At 52.5% G+C, this 16777-nt stretch overlaps 1 protein-coding gene across 1 annotated transcript; it reads left to right on the top strand.

Annotated features, from left to right (window-relative positions):
* The first annotated feature begins 1361 nt into the window (after positions 1 to 1361).
* Positions 1362 to 16758, top strand: PRICKLE4 (prickle planar cell polarity protein 4). The gene is made up of 10 exons (XM_067531442.1): positions 1362 to 1490; positions 2601 to 2699; positions 10310 to 10478; positions 11861 to 11953; positions 12636 to 12764; positions 12956 to 13159; positions 13607 to 13704; positions 14062 to 14162; positions 14200 to 14379; positions 14850 to 16758. The coding sequence occupies exons 3-10, from the start codon at positions 10326 to 10328 to the stop codon at positions 15341 to 15343; spliced, it is 1452 nt and encodes a 483-aa protein (XP_067387543.1). The 5' UTR covers positions 1362 to 1490; positions 2601 to 2699; positions 10310 to 10325; the 3' UTR covers positions 15344 to 16758.
* The last annotated feature ends 19 nt before the right edge of the window (positions 16759 to 16777 follow it).

Below are 16777 nucleotides of genomic sequence, written 5' to 3' on the forward strand. Positions count from 1 at the left end.
CAAGTGTTCCCTGCAATGGCAAAATACCCACATGTGGTCCTTCACTCATGCATCTTCTACCACACCCTTCAGAGACTATGGGATGGCCCAATATTAAAAAATGTGCTCTTTCTGTTATTTTGGTGGAAAGATTGCCCATGGGCATGCACGCACACACATACACACACAGATTTCCCAGGGCACTTTGTCCTCTCCCCAGCTATTCATCTGCCAAGTACAATATCCACTGATTCAACTACAGTAGTGAACGTACACAAATCAGCCAACTATTGCCCTGTACCTGCTCACAATGTGCCCATAACCTCCCAAGGCAGAATTACCATTGCATGCTGTCTGAATGCATGGGATACAAATAATAATCATAATCAATAGTGCTAGTGACGTGTGTTTAAAGATGAGCTTAATATGTTTTCCCTGGCTGTTATGGACAAGGATATTTTATGATTGTTTAACCAATCCATTCTATAGCTTCAGAGTTAAATTCTCTTCTGAAAACAACAGGTGTAATGAAGAATTTAATCCTAACCCCTTGAGAGATCATGTGGGTTTATGGTTTAAACAGGTTTTGAACATGACTCAGACAAAATATCCTTGTCCACACCAGCCAGGGGAACTAATCTGAGACTTCTGCTGGCAACAACAGTGATGGAAATTGCCTGTAGCTGGGATGCTTCTGAGTCCCCAGTGAAATGCACCCTTGCAGAGGGAGCTGTCTGAAGGCATATGCATGCATGTGAGTCTTCAGAATAGGGTGTAATAAATCTGCAAAGCAGTTCAGGACATACTACAGGAATGGTAAAGGACTGCCTTGTGAGAGAGAAAGTAGAGAGGCATTACTTACTAGATCTGTACATCTGACAACTTACTAATCTATTTCTGTTTTGTCTATTAGGCCGTCACACACGATAGGCAGGAACTGCCTTTTGTGTTTGTACAACACTTAGCACAACAGAGTCTCAATTGCAGTTGGGGCCTCCAAGCGCTACTGGAATACAAATAATAACGAACAGGGCAGCAGTGAGAAAGGGCTGACTAAATTATTGCATTTTCAGGATTGTAGCACAATTCCCTAACGTGCTTAGAACACAGACATCCTAGACAGCTAGCTAGCTAGGCAGAACCATTCGAGCTATGGTTGTGTTGTTAAGTCTGGTCTTGCAGATGGGAGCTTAGGTGTCATTGAAATGTTTCCCTTTCTGTGTGAATAGACACAAATGACAGAGAGTGAATGGACACCGAGGACACAGAGAAGGTAGCGATACTACCAATTGTGCAGGAAATACACAGAGGAAGTAAAGAAAGGCCCAGCAGCTCAAGGGGACAAAGTCCATAACAGTGAGCAGTCAAGATAAAGCTGACAACAAACCCAAACACAGTAGATTAACTTTCACTGAGTACAAGTGGGTAGAATCATTTCCTTACAGGTTCCCTTGAGAACTGGTCTTGCTGAATGTGCCTGGATTGGAGCTTCTTTTAGAAAACCACCTTGGGTGAGTTGAGCGGGGTAGTATTTTTGATACACACCTAGAGACTGGCATAAGTCCCTTTTTGTTGTTGTTTTTGACATGTGCCTAGTGAAGGAAATAAAATGTTACAGAACAGGAGTGAACAGAGGTGATGATACATATAGGGCATGCTGGGGGAGCAGGGGGCTCTTCCCACTTCTGCTACTGACTGGCGGTGACTTTGGGCATGTCACTTCACAGTCATCATTATCATTTTAGTTATTGGTGTTGCAGTAGTTCACAGAGGCCTTAGCTCTTCTGTTAGGTGCTATACAAACCTATACCACAAAGAATCTAAAGTCCCCAAAGAACTTACAATGTAAGTATAAGCCAAGAGACAAGGTGATACAGCACACAGAGGGGAGCCCAAGGTATCACCAGGCAGTTATGACAAATGTGATTAACAGCAGTCAGGGTTCTCCAGCTGCCTACCCATTGTTCGTTTATTTATTGTAGGCATCATGGGAGAAGTGAGTTTTAAGGCAGGAGTCCCTGCTTTGGGACTCAGTTTCCCCCTCTTTAAAAAGGGGATAATTATCTTTAACCCTCTTCCCTGAAGCTTCAAAAGATTTTGCAATCGGTGTAGCATAATAATCACAGAGGGCAAAAAGCAACAAAACTGTGAAGCAAGGGGAATTACTCATCAGCTGAAGGGAAGGAGAGAGGCAGAAGTTAGAGAGATGGTGAGCCAAACAGCGCACAGTTCTTTCCCCTGCAGGGTTAACAGTAGCCTCCTTTGCTCATTTCCCTCTCTGCTTGCTGCCATTGGCTGTCTCTGTAGGTTTAAGCTAAGAAGCCCCGTAATTAGGACCCCAGCTGACACAGAGCCAGTTTCCTGGGCAGGCAGATTAAAAAAAAAAAAAAAAAAAAGGATCTCCCTGGTTTAGCCTGGATGTTTTCCTTTCGCTTTGCTGCACCAACTTTCCACCACTCCCCTGCAATTCTGCTGCCTATGGCCCTCCGAGCAAAGGGAGAATAGGGTGACCAGACATCCTGATATTCGGGGCTTTGTCTTATACAGGCAACTATAGACCCGCCCACCCCCCCTGGAAAAAAGTGTCCTGATTTTTCACACTTGCTGTCTGGTCATCCTAGTGGAGAAGGGGAAGAGGCTGAGAGCCCGGGTGCGACAGGAGAGGGCCAGGAATACAAACGCTCGTCCTGCAGGAAGGAGTGGGCATCGAGAAGCGGCAGGTATGTGATCTATAGCGGTGCTGCGATTCTCTGCAGGCAGCCAGGTTCTTTCAGGGCGGCGTGTTGCAGCAAAGTCTGGGGAATAGCATAGGCAGGTATGTGGGGCAAAGAACAGAAGGCAATGTGCTGGAGCGGAGGAGATCTCTACCATCCCTGTCTGGGAAGTTACCGCAGCGTGGAGGCACTGGCAGTGGAAAGAGGGTTGGGGGTGTTCCCCCTGTGAAAACAGCTGGGTGTAAAATATAAGCGCCCCTCCTCTTTCTGCTCCTTTTAAAGAACTGCAGAGTGTCTATTGGCGCTTGATCTCTCCTTTTCTGGATTTACAGTGGTTTACATAGACTCTGCAGCACACAGGTGGATGTCAATTTCAGGCTACACTGAGAAGCCCTTTGGCATTTCTGGCCTATGCTGTCCCCATTAATTGAACGTCCCTCTTGGGGAAGTTGGGGGAGTTCCCACAGGAAAAAACAGCAGGACCCTTGTATGAAAGAAGGGACTTCCGCTCACATAAAGCAGGAACTGGGTGGCGCAGCAGCTTGGTTGGAGACAAAACTTTTTCTCCTCTAGCTCCCCACTCTGAACCTAGCCCAGATCAAAAGTTGCTCCTACCTGCTGGTGAGCAGGAGACTGTTTCTGAGAGGAACAGGAAACACCATGGTGATTGGCACTAATTATACCTCCTTGCCAGCCTGCAGGCCAAGGACAGAGTGGGCAGTGGTGGACCAACACACACACCTCCTTGCTCCCAAGAGGTGACTAGAGCAGAGGTTCTCAACCTTCCCAGGCTACTTTACCCCTTTCAGGAGTCTGACTGGTCTCGCGTACTACCCCCAAGTCTCACCTCACTTAAAAACTGCTTGCTTACAAAATCAAAGGTGGCCCAGCCCCCTACGACTGAAATTGCTGACCTTCTTATTTTTACCATATAATTATACATACATTTATACATCAATTTGAATATAAATATTGTACTTTCATTTCATTGCACAGCATGCAGAGCAGCAGAAACAAGTCATGGTCCGGATGAATTTTTAGTGTGTAGTAACTTCGCTAGTGCTTTTTGTGTAGCCTGTTGTAAAACGAGCAAACATCTGGAGGAGTTGATGTGCCCGTTAGAAGACCTTTATGTGCACCCCCGGTTGAGAATCGCTAGAAAACAGGGGCCAGATACTCAACAGAGCTCAGCATCCACAATGGGGGGCCAGATATTCAAAAAGAGTTCAGCTCCTATTTAGAGACCACAAGATTTTTCCATAGGACCCAGCCTGTGGAGCAAATCTGGCTGCAACTGTCACGGGGGGGAGGAGTGCCTCACAGCGGGCTGCACACTTATAACATCTACCCCTTCACATAGGTGCCTAAGCGGGAAGGAAGATCTAGCCTGGTGTATGTGAGAAATAGAGCGGGGTGGGAAGAGGCCATTCTGGTTTGCAGGGGATTTTGATATTTTGGGATTTGGTATCATTCGGAATGAAAACTCCTATTCCACCAAAGGGAATGGAGCCCCTGACTCAAGTCTGCCTGGTGGGCTGTTTTAGAGACATGGAGCCTGGGGGTCCTGCTTCCAGTCCTGACCGCCTAGTGGATTGCAGTGTGCTGCAGATCTTGAAAGTCCTGGGGTCTAGAAGCTTTTAGTGCAGTGAGGCTATCGTAGGCAGGTTATAGTAGATGGTGAAAGTTGAGTATAGACCTATATGCTCTAAAGCGGCCTGGGATTTTGGGTGCCCAACTTGAATCATCAATGAACTGATTGGCGGAGTCAGCAGCTCCTGCTGACCTATTTTGGTGGTGGGGTGCTCAGTACTTTCAGCAAATCAAACCCCAGATGCCTCAAGTCGGGCACTGAAAGATGAGTGGGCCTGTTTGAAAATGTGGGTGCTAGTGAGAAGGCAGTAAATCTGTGTGCTCAGCGAGAGAGCAGTGAAAGATGGCAGTAAAGCCTGATCCCTTTAGCCTTAAACTGCATTTGGAACCAAGGAAGGAATAGGTTGTGTTGAGTGAGAGCTGAAATTTAACGTCATGGCCTTGCCCTCAGAGAGCTGGAAGGTAGCACATGCATCCATCCCCTGGGGAGCTAATGTAGGAAAGCAGAATAATATTTCTCATTCATTTTGTTCCTTTCGGCTGAAGATCTCAAAGCACTTTGTAAAGGTTCATGCCACTATTTTTGTTCCCATTTTACAGATGGGGAAAATAAACTCCAAAAGGGGAAGTGACATTCCCAGGGTCACACAGCAGGTCAGAGCCAGGAATATTCTTGCGGCAGCCTGATACACCATTTTGGGTTCCAGGCACTAAGGGCAAATTCAGGCCAGTGTAAGCAGGGGAGACCCTGTGGTGGAGTTGTACCTGCTCACAGCAGCTCTGATCTGGGGACCTAGATGTTTAAAAGCCCCAGCTAGAAGTGTGAGTGTGTGAAGATAACAAGGTGCTTTTCAATGGGTTCCCCTGAGCCACCCAGCACCTCCCATTCATGGCTATTCTAGTCTGCCCCAGATATTTTTCACCTTGGTCTAAAGGAATAAACCTGCCAGCACAGAGAACAGCCTTGCACCAGAGGGGCGAGCTAGACACGGTCGTTAAATCCTCTTTCACATGGCTGAGTGAGCGCCAAGGCCAGTGATTAATGGGGCTTCCTTCAGAGCGGGGTAGGGGGCAGGAAGGGGGAAAGACTAAGACATGGGGAGGGGAGCAAGGACTGAGCCAACAAACTGAGGAGGAGGAAGGAGCTGAAGAGTTCTGCAGAGACGCAAAGGGAGACAAACCTATCCGAGGTGCCCGGCTCAGCATACGGAGGTGTTTGCAATGGTCATTCCCTGCTAATTGCGGGGAACTCTCCACAACCCAGCTGGCCGGATTGATTAGTCACATAAAACTCAAACACAGGGTAGGACGCCAGGGGCCAGATTAATCTTCTGCCTAACCCTCTCCGACTGCCTTACTCCAGCCAGGAATGCTGCCCACTTATCTCTCTATAAGCTCCATTTATTGTTCTGATGGAAGGTCCCTTCCTGACAGCCCTGAAGTCCGAGGTCTGTACAGCAGGGGTAGCATCAGTGCCAGCTCCTCTTCTGTTGCCTTCATCCCTGATCTGGAGGAAGAAAAGACTTCAGCCTCCATGGTCCCTTCCATCGTTGGCCTTTCTGCTGAGACTGCCAGGAGGGCCCACCTATGAGGGAAGGACCAGTGCCGTGGAAACTGGCATGAGATCACCCGTTGATTTTCAGCATGGTGGAAGCCCACACCCCAGCAAGAAGCAGCAGTTGCAGGGGTGCAGTGCCTGGGGAGTTGGCCACTGGGAAGGCCATGGTTGAAAATCAAGGGGAAAGGCTGTTCCTGAAACTCTGCTGAATTGTCATTTGTATTTCAATAGCACCTAGGACCCAATCACGATCAAGCCCCACTGTGCTAAGCACTGTAAAGAAACATAGTAAGGCACAGTCCCTGTCCTGCAAAGCTTTCTGTCTAAATAGACAAGACAGACAAGAGGTGGGAGAAAGGAAGCGTTATCTCCATTTCACGGGCAGGGAAACAGAAGCACAGAGAATAGCCCTGATCCCCTAGGTCAGTGATACTCAGACCTCAGTGGTTCAGGAGCCAAAACAGCAATCCACATTACCCAAAAGAGCCTCAGTAGTGTGACCAAGTATTCTACAATTGGTTAATATCATAGTAAAAGCATCCTGACTGGTTAATAATTAAATCACATGGTGTTTTACGGCTGCAGCAGACACATTCAAGAGTCACTTGCCGCTCCAAAGCCTCAGTCTGAGTATCACTGTTCTAGGTATTAGCTGCCCTTAACATTTTCAAAACTGCTGCTCAGCTACCGCCTCACCCTGGAGGTGCCCAAATCCCCTAAGTCCCCACCAGATGGCATTCACAAAGCCCTAGCGCTGCCCTACTGCTATCCAGCAGTTTGAAGCCCTCCCTCAAGCTGAACCACTGTAGGCCCTGAAGCAGGGTCCTCAATCCAGGCAAGGGAATTCCCATCTTGCTGGGCACCCTGATTCTCTAGGTGTGCATCAAACACACCTATGACAGCTCCCACAGCAGAGGGACCGGCTGCAGGTCACCGACAGGACAGCACATGCAAAAGACAGTCGGTGGCGCAGGGAAGCGTAGGGCAAATGAGAGAGAGGTATTGACTGTGAGCAGGAAACAGAGAGACTGCTTCAGCTGCAAGGGCCTGGGCTACGTCAGCAGCTGAGCTGGCCTAGGTGCACAGCTCCAGGAGGGGTTTCGAGGCAGAGGATCCCGACTGGAAGGAGGCACCAATCTCTGACCCAACATTTCACTTTTGGCTACCATAGGCTGCTCCCCACTCAGTTTTTGGGCTTCTGGGGATCCCTTGCTTAGGTGCCTATGCATTGCCTGGGCTGTGAGGGCTGAGACCATTAGGCAGCAGGGCACCTAGAGGCTAGGTGTTGCAATGTTGAGCAGAAAAATGGGCCAAAGTGGTCGCCCAAGGTCCAAGGCAGGAACAGAGCCCCGATCTCCTGAATCCCAGCTCAGTGAACGGCTCACGTCCTCTGAGGCACTGGAAATGAGCTTCTAAAGCGCAAAGCTCTCCCTTGCTGGCTTTCCACCACCAGTGCCATCAGATAGAGACACTAAACCAGCCAGCCGGGGGCGCCCTTTGGTCCACAAATTACAGAGGGTTGGTCAGGCTGGTTCGTATCTTTCTCCCCTCCAGTTGGAGTCGGGGTCTCACTGGAGAAACTACGGCTCTCCCTTCCCTCCTCCAATGTCTGCAGTGAATTAAAGAACCTGCCACCCTGGCGGCTGCTGCCTTCCTGCCCGCAAGGTGCAAAGCAATCAGTCCTTTTGGGGTTTTTTTCTCCTGTTCATCAGCCAATCTGCTGTTAATTATTGACCCAGGCGGGCAACAGAGAAACCTGAGCTCCCTGTGCTAATTACCTTGGAGAAGAGGTCTCGGGCCCTGAGAGGAGTGTGGATGGGACTCCGAGAAAGAGCGGTTAACTCATTAAAACCAAGAATTCTCAAAAGCGGCACCGAGGGCTGAATTGAAAGGCCCCAGCGCATTCCTTGAGCGCTCTGTACAATGCTCTCTCTGCTATAAAACGGCTTTTCTGGCCTCCTAGGCACAAATGGAGCACTTGGAAATCCAGGCTCTTCTGAAAGGCGTCACAAAAGGAGAGGGGGGGGCGGGGCGCAATCTATTTCACATGCCTTCTAGAAGACTCATTCTTCCTCATGAAGGTATTTTTGCGCCTTAGAAAGGTGCAGATTATACAGGGATGCGGGCGACAGGGCAGGGGAGCGTGCTGCAGACACGCACCTTGTAGCGCGATGTATGTTGGAGAAGCATCTGTAGTGCACGTTGGGAGTGTGTTGTGCATGGTGCAATGGGATGAGTGTAGCAAAAGGACAGGTTGAAAGGGCATTGCAGACAGGTGCACACTGGGCATCTGGCAGAGGACAAAATAAGAGCGGCCATACAGGGTCAGACCAATGGCCCATCTAACCCAGCATCCTGTCTTCCGACAGTGGCCAATGCCAGGTGCATCAGAGGGAGAGGAGAACAGCTATCAGCGAGTGATCCATCCCGTTGGCTTGTGCCAGCTTCTGGCAGTCAGAGGCTAAGGACACCCAGAGCATGGGGTTGAGGCATAAATGGATCTATCCTCCATCGACTTACCTAATTCCTTTCTGATCTCGTTCTAATTCTGGCCTTCACAACATCCCCTGACAATGGGGTTCCACAAGTTGGCCGTGCGTTGGATAGCTTGTTGGAAATGTCCTGGGAGCGCAGAGAACTGTGCGTGCTGCAGAGGGGTACACGCTGGGAGTACAGAAGGGTGCGCCCAACAGAGAGGGGTGCATGTGGAGAGCATGCGAGGATTGCGCTGTGCTGTGCTGTGGGGTGGGGGTACGTATCTCAGGCCATACGATTCAAGCACAACTAGCTGGAGTTGGGAGCAGAGTGAGCCGGCTCTGTAAGTCACAGTGCAACTCCAGTCGATGAGTCAAGTCAAGGGAGTTAAGATGGACCCTACGCTGGTGTAACACAGGTGGCGTGAGCGCTGAAACAAGGTGCACGTTACAGCAGCTTAGACATCCTCTCTGACTTGGGCCTCATGAGCAAACTGAGCCCGCTGAGAGTCATCTAGCACTCTGGCTGTCCAGCTCCGGACTCTCTTCCAGGGGGGGACCGGCTTGATGCAGTGTGGATCGTGGAATGCCTTACAACCCTCACGTGCTGAAATCTGTCTCATATGGGCTTGTCAATTCCTCCATCTGGCAGCGCTGCTGATCGGTCATGGCCCTGCAAACTCACCACTTCTGCTCTTCCTCAGCCTCCCTGGCTTCTCTCCGCTCAGCGTCAGGACAGGAAACCCAACCGCAGAGTGACAGCCTCTGGGAAGGCATCCAAGGAACAGCAGGAGTTGAACCAGCCATCAAATGGACATCTCGGCTTTGTTTTGGAAACTGAAGTGTGGAAGGAAGCCAGCCATGGAACAGAGATGTGGGGGGGGGGAGGAGGAGGAGGAGGAGGAGGATGATAGAACTATTTTCCACAGTATAACCATTAGCCAGGAGAGGTGCCTGGTGTCTGCTGGGCGAGGTGGCTGCCTGGGCTGGAGGGAACCGTGATTAATAACAGACCTGAGGGGGCTCACAGGGGGGAAAAATCATTTTCCACTAAACTGGAACAGACAGACTAAAGCTGCTTCCTGCTGCTGCACTTAGTGACAGGATGCTAAATCATGATAACTATGAAAGAAGAGGGGTGTCACTAGCTAGGGAAGTCCCTCTTAGCAGGCCTCTGGGTGCTACAGAGCCAGAGTCCATTCCAGATGGGTACAGAAATCCAATTCTGGTTCCCTCCCACCTCAGTGTCTGTCTGCCTGTCACGGCTCCCTTTTAATTCCTTACAGACAACAGCCATGGCTCAGCATGGAATCCAACCCCCCTGCTTTTCAAAGCAACATGTGCCTTTCCAGGGTCATTAGTTGAGCCCGAGAGCTGCTGTTATCTCCAGCTAACTTTCCAAGGTCTCTCTGAATAATCCTTCCTTCAGCTGAAAACACTCCCATTTCTATAGCCTTTCACTATAGCCAAGCATTGCTTTGTCTGCTACTGAAATGCAGCTATCTCTGGGGTGGAACTGCTCATTCCTCTCTCCCCCTCCCCCCCCCCCAAGTAAAGACTGGAAGGTTCTCTGCTTCCTTTTGATGCCGTATGTATGTATAATAGGTTCCATATCAGTTCTGCCTGGCAGTAAACCTACAACACTAAGCACTATTATACAGGTTCTACAGAGGCACTCAAATGTTCTGTATGGATAAAGGCACCAGACCAATTCACAATGCTACCAGGCCCTGTACTGGTTCTGTACAGGAAAAGAATCCAGGCACTATATAGGTAGATGTCCCATATAGATACCACAGGAGTTCTGGTCCCATATAGGTTTTGTATGACCAGCTGGGCCATGTCTAGAGAGAGGCACTGTAACAAGATTTAGGCCCCATCTGAAAGCCCTCCAGCAGCACGGTGCCCTTCTCCATGCAGAGGCACCAGCCTGTCTGGACATTCTACCCACTTCATCGACAGCCGGGTCCCAGCTCACTTTGGATTTCTTTCAGTTCTCGCCTCCCGCTGATGTCCCTGCCACACCCTACATGGCCCCAGAGAGAGACACCTCCCTGCAGCGGGGCACTAACTGGCCTCCCACCCACCTCCTCTTCGGACAGCGACTCCGGCTGCGCCCTGGAAGAGTACCTGGAACCCGCAGCAGACGCTGCCCCAGCAGAGGTAGGCAGGACTCCTTCTTCGGCCCAGTAGCAGCTGCTGCTTTTCCTCTGATCAGTATCTTGCGAGACCGTGTCAGGGAGCTGAGGTTGCTGCATGTGGTGATCAGGCCACCTTTCCTGCACCTCCGGCAATGAAGCATGTTGCACCCACCTCCGGTCCCAGCTAGGACACTTGGCTGTGCTTCTAGAAGCCATGTCACCTACCTCACAATCGCCTCTGCTACTGCTGTGCCCCCCCTCCCCCCAACTCATTCTTCTCTTGTGCCTGCCCTATAGTGGCTCCCCCCAAAATGCAGGCAAGGGGGGAAAGGGCTGAAAATGGCCCCGTTTAAACCTCCCATTCCATCACAGCATCACTCGATTGGCTTTCCTGGTGTGTCTCCGCAGCTGACTATGGTGGCACAGAGGACAGAGCGCAACCAGTGCTACATTAGTGGGGTGCAGCCTCGCGGGGCTTCTTTAGGTACCCAGGTACGTTGGCACCTGCAAACGCAAGGGGGGAGAATAGTGCCGGTAGGGGCTCTTCCAACTGCTCTCTAACGGCCCTGCCATCATGTTTATTTCAGGCCCGCAGGGCTTCCCCAGCAAGCCGTGAAAAAACACAACTTCCAGGCACTAGCCTGAGACAACCCAACTCCCTTTATTGGCACCCAGCTCAGATCTGCATTCTCCTTTCACCTGTGCGAAGTTAACCTGGCAATGGAACTTAATACCTATGCTGACACTTAAAAGAGGTCAAAGAACGAACCTCAGCTTTGCTTGTGGAGCAAGAGTCCCACGCAGCTTTGCAGTCGAGCTACCTTTAAGCAGGGGCTTTACAAAGTAATGCACATTAGAAAATTGCTGCAACAGACTATAGTAACAGTCACTACAAACTGCATTCAGGAGGTATAACACAGGTAACATTACCACTGAAAAAGAACAAACAAACAATGTCTAATCAGATCTTGTTGAGGCAGCTGAAAAGGGCATAGGCAATTTAGAAAATAACTTAGGCAGAAGTATATGCCACAAGAAGGAAACAAATAAGGATTGGAATGATAAACAATAAAAGATAAGGGTATAATTAACCTAAGAAATCATAGGGGAAGCTGCAAAGTGGGACACAGGTTGTCAGCAACCATCTGGAGCAGTTGCTAATTGTCTGCCTCTCCGGGTTTGTGCTGCCTTTACTAACTGTTAAATCAATATATCCACTCGAAACTGACTTATCCGAGGCTTGTTATAATTGAATTAATCTGGACTCGAGAGAACCCCTCTTGCTAAAAGTATCATCACAGTTAACATTTTTTAATCCATTACTGACAAATTATTAATCCTTGATTGGTCAATTATTAGCCGCCCTGGGAATCTTTTCACATCTCTCCTGTGTCAATTCCCCAGGTATCTTTGCGCTTCGACTCTCACTCAGCTGACATCAGGAGCCACCTCCGGATCAAATCTCTCCTTCAGCAGCTGCCACCGCAGGACTGCGATGTAAGCTGGGCAGCGACTTTCTCGTGGCGATTCTTCATGGTGGCGATGGCTCGCGCCTCCATCATTCTGCAGCATGAGCCAGTCTCTCTCTTCTACACCCCCTAGGCTTTGTCCCCCTCTGCTACTCAAGCCTGAGCACCCTCCAACATATCATCCTATGCACCCCAGTCCAGTCCTGTCCCACTTCTTCAGTCCTAGCACTCCAAAGACAGCTCTGATCCACCTCAATCCTACCTTGCAAGCCCCCCCCCACCCCCACCAGTATTCCAGTTGTGGGGTCCCCCACATTCAGCTCTGCCAATGCCTCTCATCCCCGGCCTGCCGCCGCCCATTATTCAGGTTACTCAGCCAGTGCTACCAAATTCTGCACTGGCTCTGCAACATGGGGACACACCCATGGCGGCCAAAGCGGTGACCACTCCAACCAGGGCTGGTTCTAGGGGTAGGGGAGAAGAGCAGCCACCAGGGGACAAGTCCACTGCTGAGCCGCTCGGCTTATTTCCTCCACTCCAGATTGGCATTTATTTGCTTGGCCGCAGGGGCACTTGACTCCAGCCAAGCTCCTGGCACTTGCGCCTGCGCTCTGATGCCATGCCCATCGCCGCAGCGCCCAAGCGCCTCCTTCCAGGTTCGACCCCCAGCGCTGCTCCTGTGATGCCACCTTCTTCTGGTTTCTTTCCAGGCCAGGTACTGCCCCACCCTTGGGGAGGAGGAGAGGAGACAGCTGCAAGCGTTCAGCGCCCATCGCAGGCAGGAGTCACTGGGGCAAGGATATGCCCGCCTTGTGTCCTCCACCGGCCTCTGTGAGAAGGTAAGAAGTGGCCATGTCCATTCCAACCGCCTTTGTTCCCAGGACGTGCCAGGCTGCAGTCTGGGGCACATCAGCACCTGCAGCTATGCCCCTTTCCCCAAGCCTTTGACTGGACAGCTCACAGGTCCCCGGAGGATGCTCAGGACTAAAGCAGAAAAGCAGCCCAAATGACATGTCCATTTGCCTTGCAGTGCGGCAGGAGGTTGAACAGGGGAGACCTGGGGGTTTTTGCATCGAGGCTGGGGGACCAATCCTGCTGGCATCCCTCCTGCTTCGTCTGCCACTTCTGCCACCAGCCTCTGGTTGACCTGATCTACTTCCACCAGGACGGGAAGATCTACTGCGGCCGACACCACGCGGAGTTCTTCTGGCCACGCTGCGCCTCGTGTGATCAGGTACGCACACGAGCGACTGCGCAGGCCCCAGGGGCTGTGTGAGACCGTGTCCCACCTTGGAGTCACAGGAACTGCTACACGAGGCCTTGGCTCTGTTTAGTCTGGCATCCTGTCATACTGCACCAGCCCATTGGTCCATCGACTCCTGTGTCCTGGCTCCAGCCATGAGGCTTAGAGGAAGCTGAAGGTGCCCAGTTGTACAATGCTATCCAAGGGGTGTACAGAGGTGGGGGGATTCCTTCCTGACCCTTGCAACAACCCACTTATGCCCTGAATCATGAAGTTTGATCACCAATCTTAGCATCAGAAATAAGCTCAACCCACCCCACCGCCCCTCCAATCTACGGGAAGAGGGGTTACAACCCAGATCCAAATACTACCAGCGTGGGGACTCCATTTTCACCTTTCGTGTCTGGCTGAGGTCTGTCTTGTGCCTTCTCTCCCCAGCTGATCTTCACTGAGGAATGCACGGAGGCCGAGGGCAGGCGCTGGCACATGGAGCACTTCTGCTGCCTGGAGTGTGACCTGTCTCTGGGTGGACAGAGGTACGTCATGAAGGGCGGCAGGCCCTGCTGCTGCGGCTGCTTCGAGAACCTCTATGCGGAGCTCTGCCAGGCCTGCGGCGAGCTCATCGGTAGGTACCAGGCAAGCCATGCCCATGTTTGAGCGCGGGGATCACACCAGGCATCAGAGGGGGTACCCAGCAGGCGGAAGGGCTCCCGTAGCACGTGGGGCTCAGAGTTTCAGGGCGGCGGGATTAGAGTGGAACGGCAGGCAGTGGGCAGGGGTGGCCCAGCTGAGGTCTGACTGGGAGAGGATGGGCACCTCCTGGCGGGAGAGCCTCATGTCTCTGCCATGGCTCTGTGCGGAAGCAGCCTCTCGCTCACTGCGCTGTCCCTCAGGTGTCGACAGCGAGCAGGCCACTCACCAAGGCCAGCACTGGCACGCCCGGGCCTCTTGCTTCTGCTGCAGCCTCTGCCAGAAACCGCTGCTAGGGCAGCCGGTCACGTCCCACCACAGCCTCCTCTACTGCTCTGAAGCCTGCAGCGCGGAGAAGGCGGCGGCGTCATCCACAGCCTCCGACTCCTCTGACTCGGCCTTCCTCTCGGCTCCATCTCCCGACTCAACGCCCGTCTCCAGGGCCAGCAGCGACGGAGGCAGGGGGAGCTCTCCTCCAGCAATGGGCGGCGATTCCTGTCAACGGCGGGCAGAGGCTGACGGTACGGTCACGCGTGATCCACGTTCAAAACCGGGGAGGTGGGATGTCTGGGGCCAGGAGAACTTTGATCTAGAACCGCCAGGACAGGGAATCCCCAGAACCTTCCCTTAGCGGCTAGCGGCCACGGCACGTCCTCCTGCCCGCGCCTACTCTCAAGGCTGGCTGGAACCTAGGACCATTCTCTTCTTGCTCACTTCAGTGCAGTCTCTGGGAGATGGCCAGGCAGGCAGGATTAAAATGAGGCCCCTGGGATCTACCACGACAAACCAGCCTGCCGGGCCTGGTGAACATCTCCAGTGGTGGCCAACAGATGATGCCACAGGGTAAGATGTAGGGTGTGGGAAAGTCTGCCCTGATCTATGCAGCCCCATTGGCTTCCAGGTACACGTCAAGGCAGAACTCGGCTTGGGCTCCAGCGCTGTTCGATAGGCACGTTCAGATCCTTTCCATTCTCGCTCTCCCCTCTTTCAGACCAAGCCTCCACGCGCCCTGCGTTCAGAAGCCAGGATGGCCACGGAACTGCCTTCAAGCGGAGGAGTAAGGGAACTCCCTGCCCCGGCACGCTGGCGCAATCAGATATCGCTTCCCCGGTGCCCCGTGAACTGGACCAGAACGGAGCTGGGGACTTGGGCGACCAGCTCCCAGGATGCACGCTCGCAAGCTCTCCGCAAGGCAGTGGGGCCCAGCGCTTTAGAATCGGCTCAGGCACGGCAGCGTTGCAGAGTCTGCTCCCGCAGCTTGCGGACCCCCGCCCACAGGAGGTCACGGAGGAAGAGGATTCCTGGTGCCCCACCTGCTCTTCCTCCTCAGACTCAGAGCAGGAGGGCTTCTTCTTTGGGAAACCGATCCCCAAGGCTGGGGCCAGCTGCCCAGCCCTCCCTGGCAGGGAACAGCACGTCCTTGGTGGGGCTGCAGGAAGGAGAGCCAGGCTCCGAGCAAGCAGCAAGCACTGCAGCATTTCCTAGCATGGGGAAGGCTCAGCCAGGAGCAGGGGCTCCCCTGCAGCATGAAAGGGACACAAAGGGGGCGGACAGCAGGAGAAAGAACTTGTTACTTAGCCAAGTGTCATATTTAACCAGAGGGAACAAAGAACATTAGAGGGTCCCCCTCCCCGCTAGCCAGCTAACCCTGGAGGGGAGAGCACAACACAGCAGCAAGCGCACGCAGGAGCTTACACCACACACCTGGGCAGTGGGCTGTTCAGAGATGCCTCTGGTTGCGTTTATACGTGTGTCGGGAACTGGCCCAAGCACGGGCAGAGATGAACCTCTTGATCCTTTCACCAGCAGTTTAAGGGGCAGGCAGTGCTGCAGTTCCTGCCATTCCCATTGTTCCTGCCAGCATCCCCCCGTGACATGACTAAGAACGGGTCCAGCAAGCCGGGGCAGGGGAAGGCAGACAGCCCTCCGGGGCACGCAGGTCTCCTCTCTTACCTCACATTCAGACAGGGGAAAAGACAAACCAGCCCTTTGCGAGAGCCAGCAGCCCCGTTTGCTCTCCAGAGCCTGTTTTATGGTCAAACCACGTGGGCGGGGGCTGTTTCAACAGCAACAGTGCCTGCAATACACATCTCTTCATTGTCTCAGCTGCCCCACTGGAAGTTTTTTGCAAGCAGAGGGGCAGGACACGGGCAGCAGACTTCGGCCGCTCCACCTGAGGTGCCCTGGGGAACCCTTGCTCTCAGGATCTCCCTGCTGCCAATCCCGTTCAGCCAGGTGTGTGGGTTTGGGGGTGAACTGGCCCATTGCACCAGCCCACTGGGACGGATCTCAGACAGACCTAAGACCCTTCAGCTCACGGCCGGGTGCAGCTTTCTCACCTGCGGTGAAGTCTCTGAATGAGTGTGACTGGACTTTGAAGAGGGTTCTGAAACCCCAGAAGCAAACTAAACAAACGAAGCTTCCCCGGCCCTAGCTGGCGAGGGGCAGACCCTGTGAACATGCGAGCATTACACGCCTCGGTTCCTAAGCTTCACTAATAAAGCTCATCCTGGACCTGAAAGGGCTCAGCATGTGAATACGCGAAGCAGGCTGGGGTGGGACATGCTCTGCCACTTGCCCGACTGCCTCCTGCAGGAGGAAGAAGAAAAGGGCCTTGCGGCATTGCAGGGCAGTCAGTTACTGCCCAGAGGAAAGCAAGTGGCTGATGCTGGGTGAAGTTCTACCACTCGGAGGATGTCTACACGACAGCAGCTCTCGTGGCAGAGCCACGGTACCACAGCACCGTGCTGTAGACACTTGCCACAGCGACAGAAGAGATTTTTTCCGTCGATGTACTTAATTCACTTCTTCGAGAGGCGATGGAAGAATCCTTCCGTTGACCTAGCCGTGTCTACACAGGGGGTTAGGGCGACTTCGGTTTTAGATGTGGACCAGATCTAAGCCATTGACCCGGAATAT

Source organism: Emydura macquarii, unplaced genomic scaffold, assembly GCF_026122565.2.
Source record: "Emydura macquarii macquarii isolate MOO-44397 ecotype Brisbane River unplaced genomic scaffold, CSIRO-AGI_Emac_v2 contig_3220, whole genome shotgun sequence".
NCBI lineage: Eukaryota > Metazoa > Chordata > Testudines > Chelidae > Emydura > Emydura macquarii.

Coding starts and splice junctions, on each gene's coding strand:
- PRICKLE4 (XM_067531442.1), top strand. CDS start 10,326: ATGTCCCTGCCACACCCTACATGGCCCCAGAGAGAGACACCTCCCTGC. Junction 13,160..13,606: donor GCTGCGCCTCGTGTGATCAG/GTACGCACACGA, acceptor TTCTCTCCCCAG/CTGATCTTCACTGAGGAATG. Junction 13,705..14,061: donor CTGTCTCTGGGTGGACAGAG/GTACGTCATGAA, acceptor GCTGTCCCTCAG/GTGTCGACAGCGAGCAGGCC.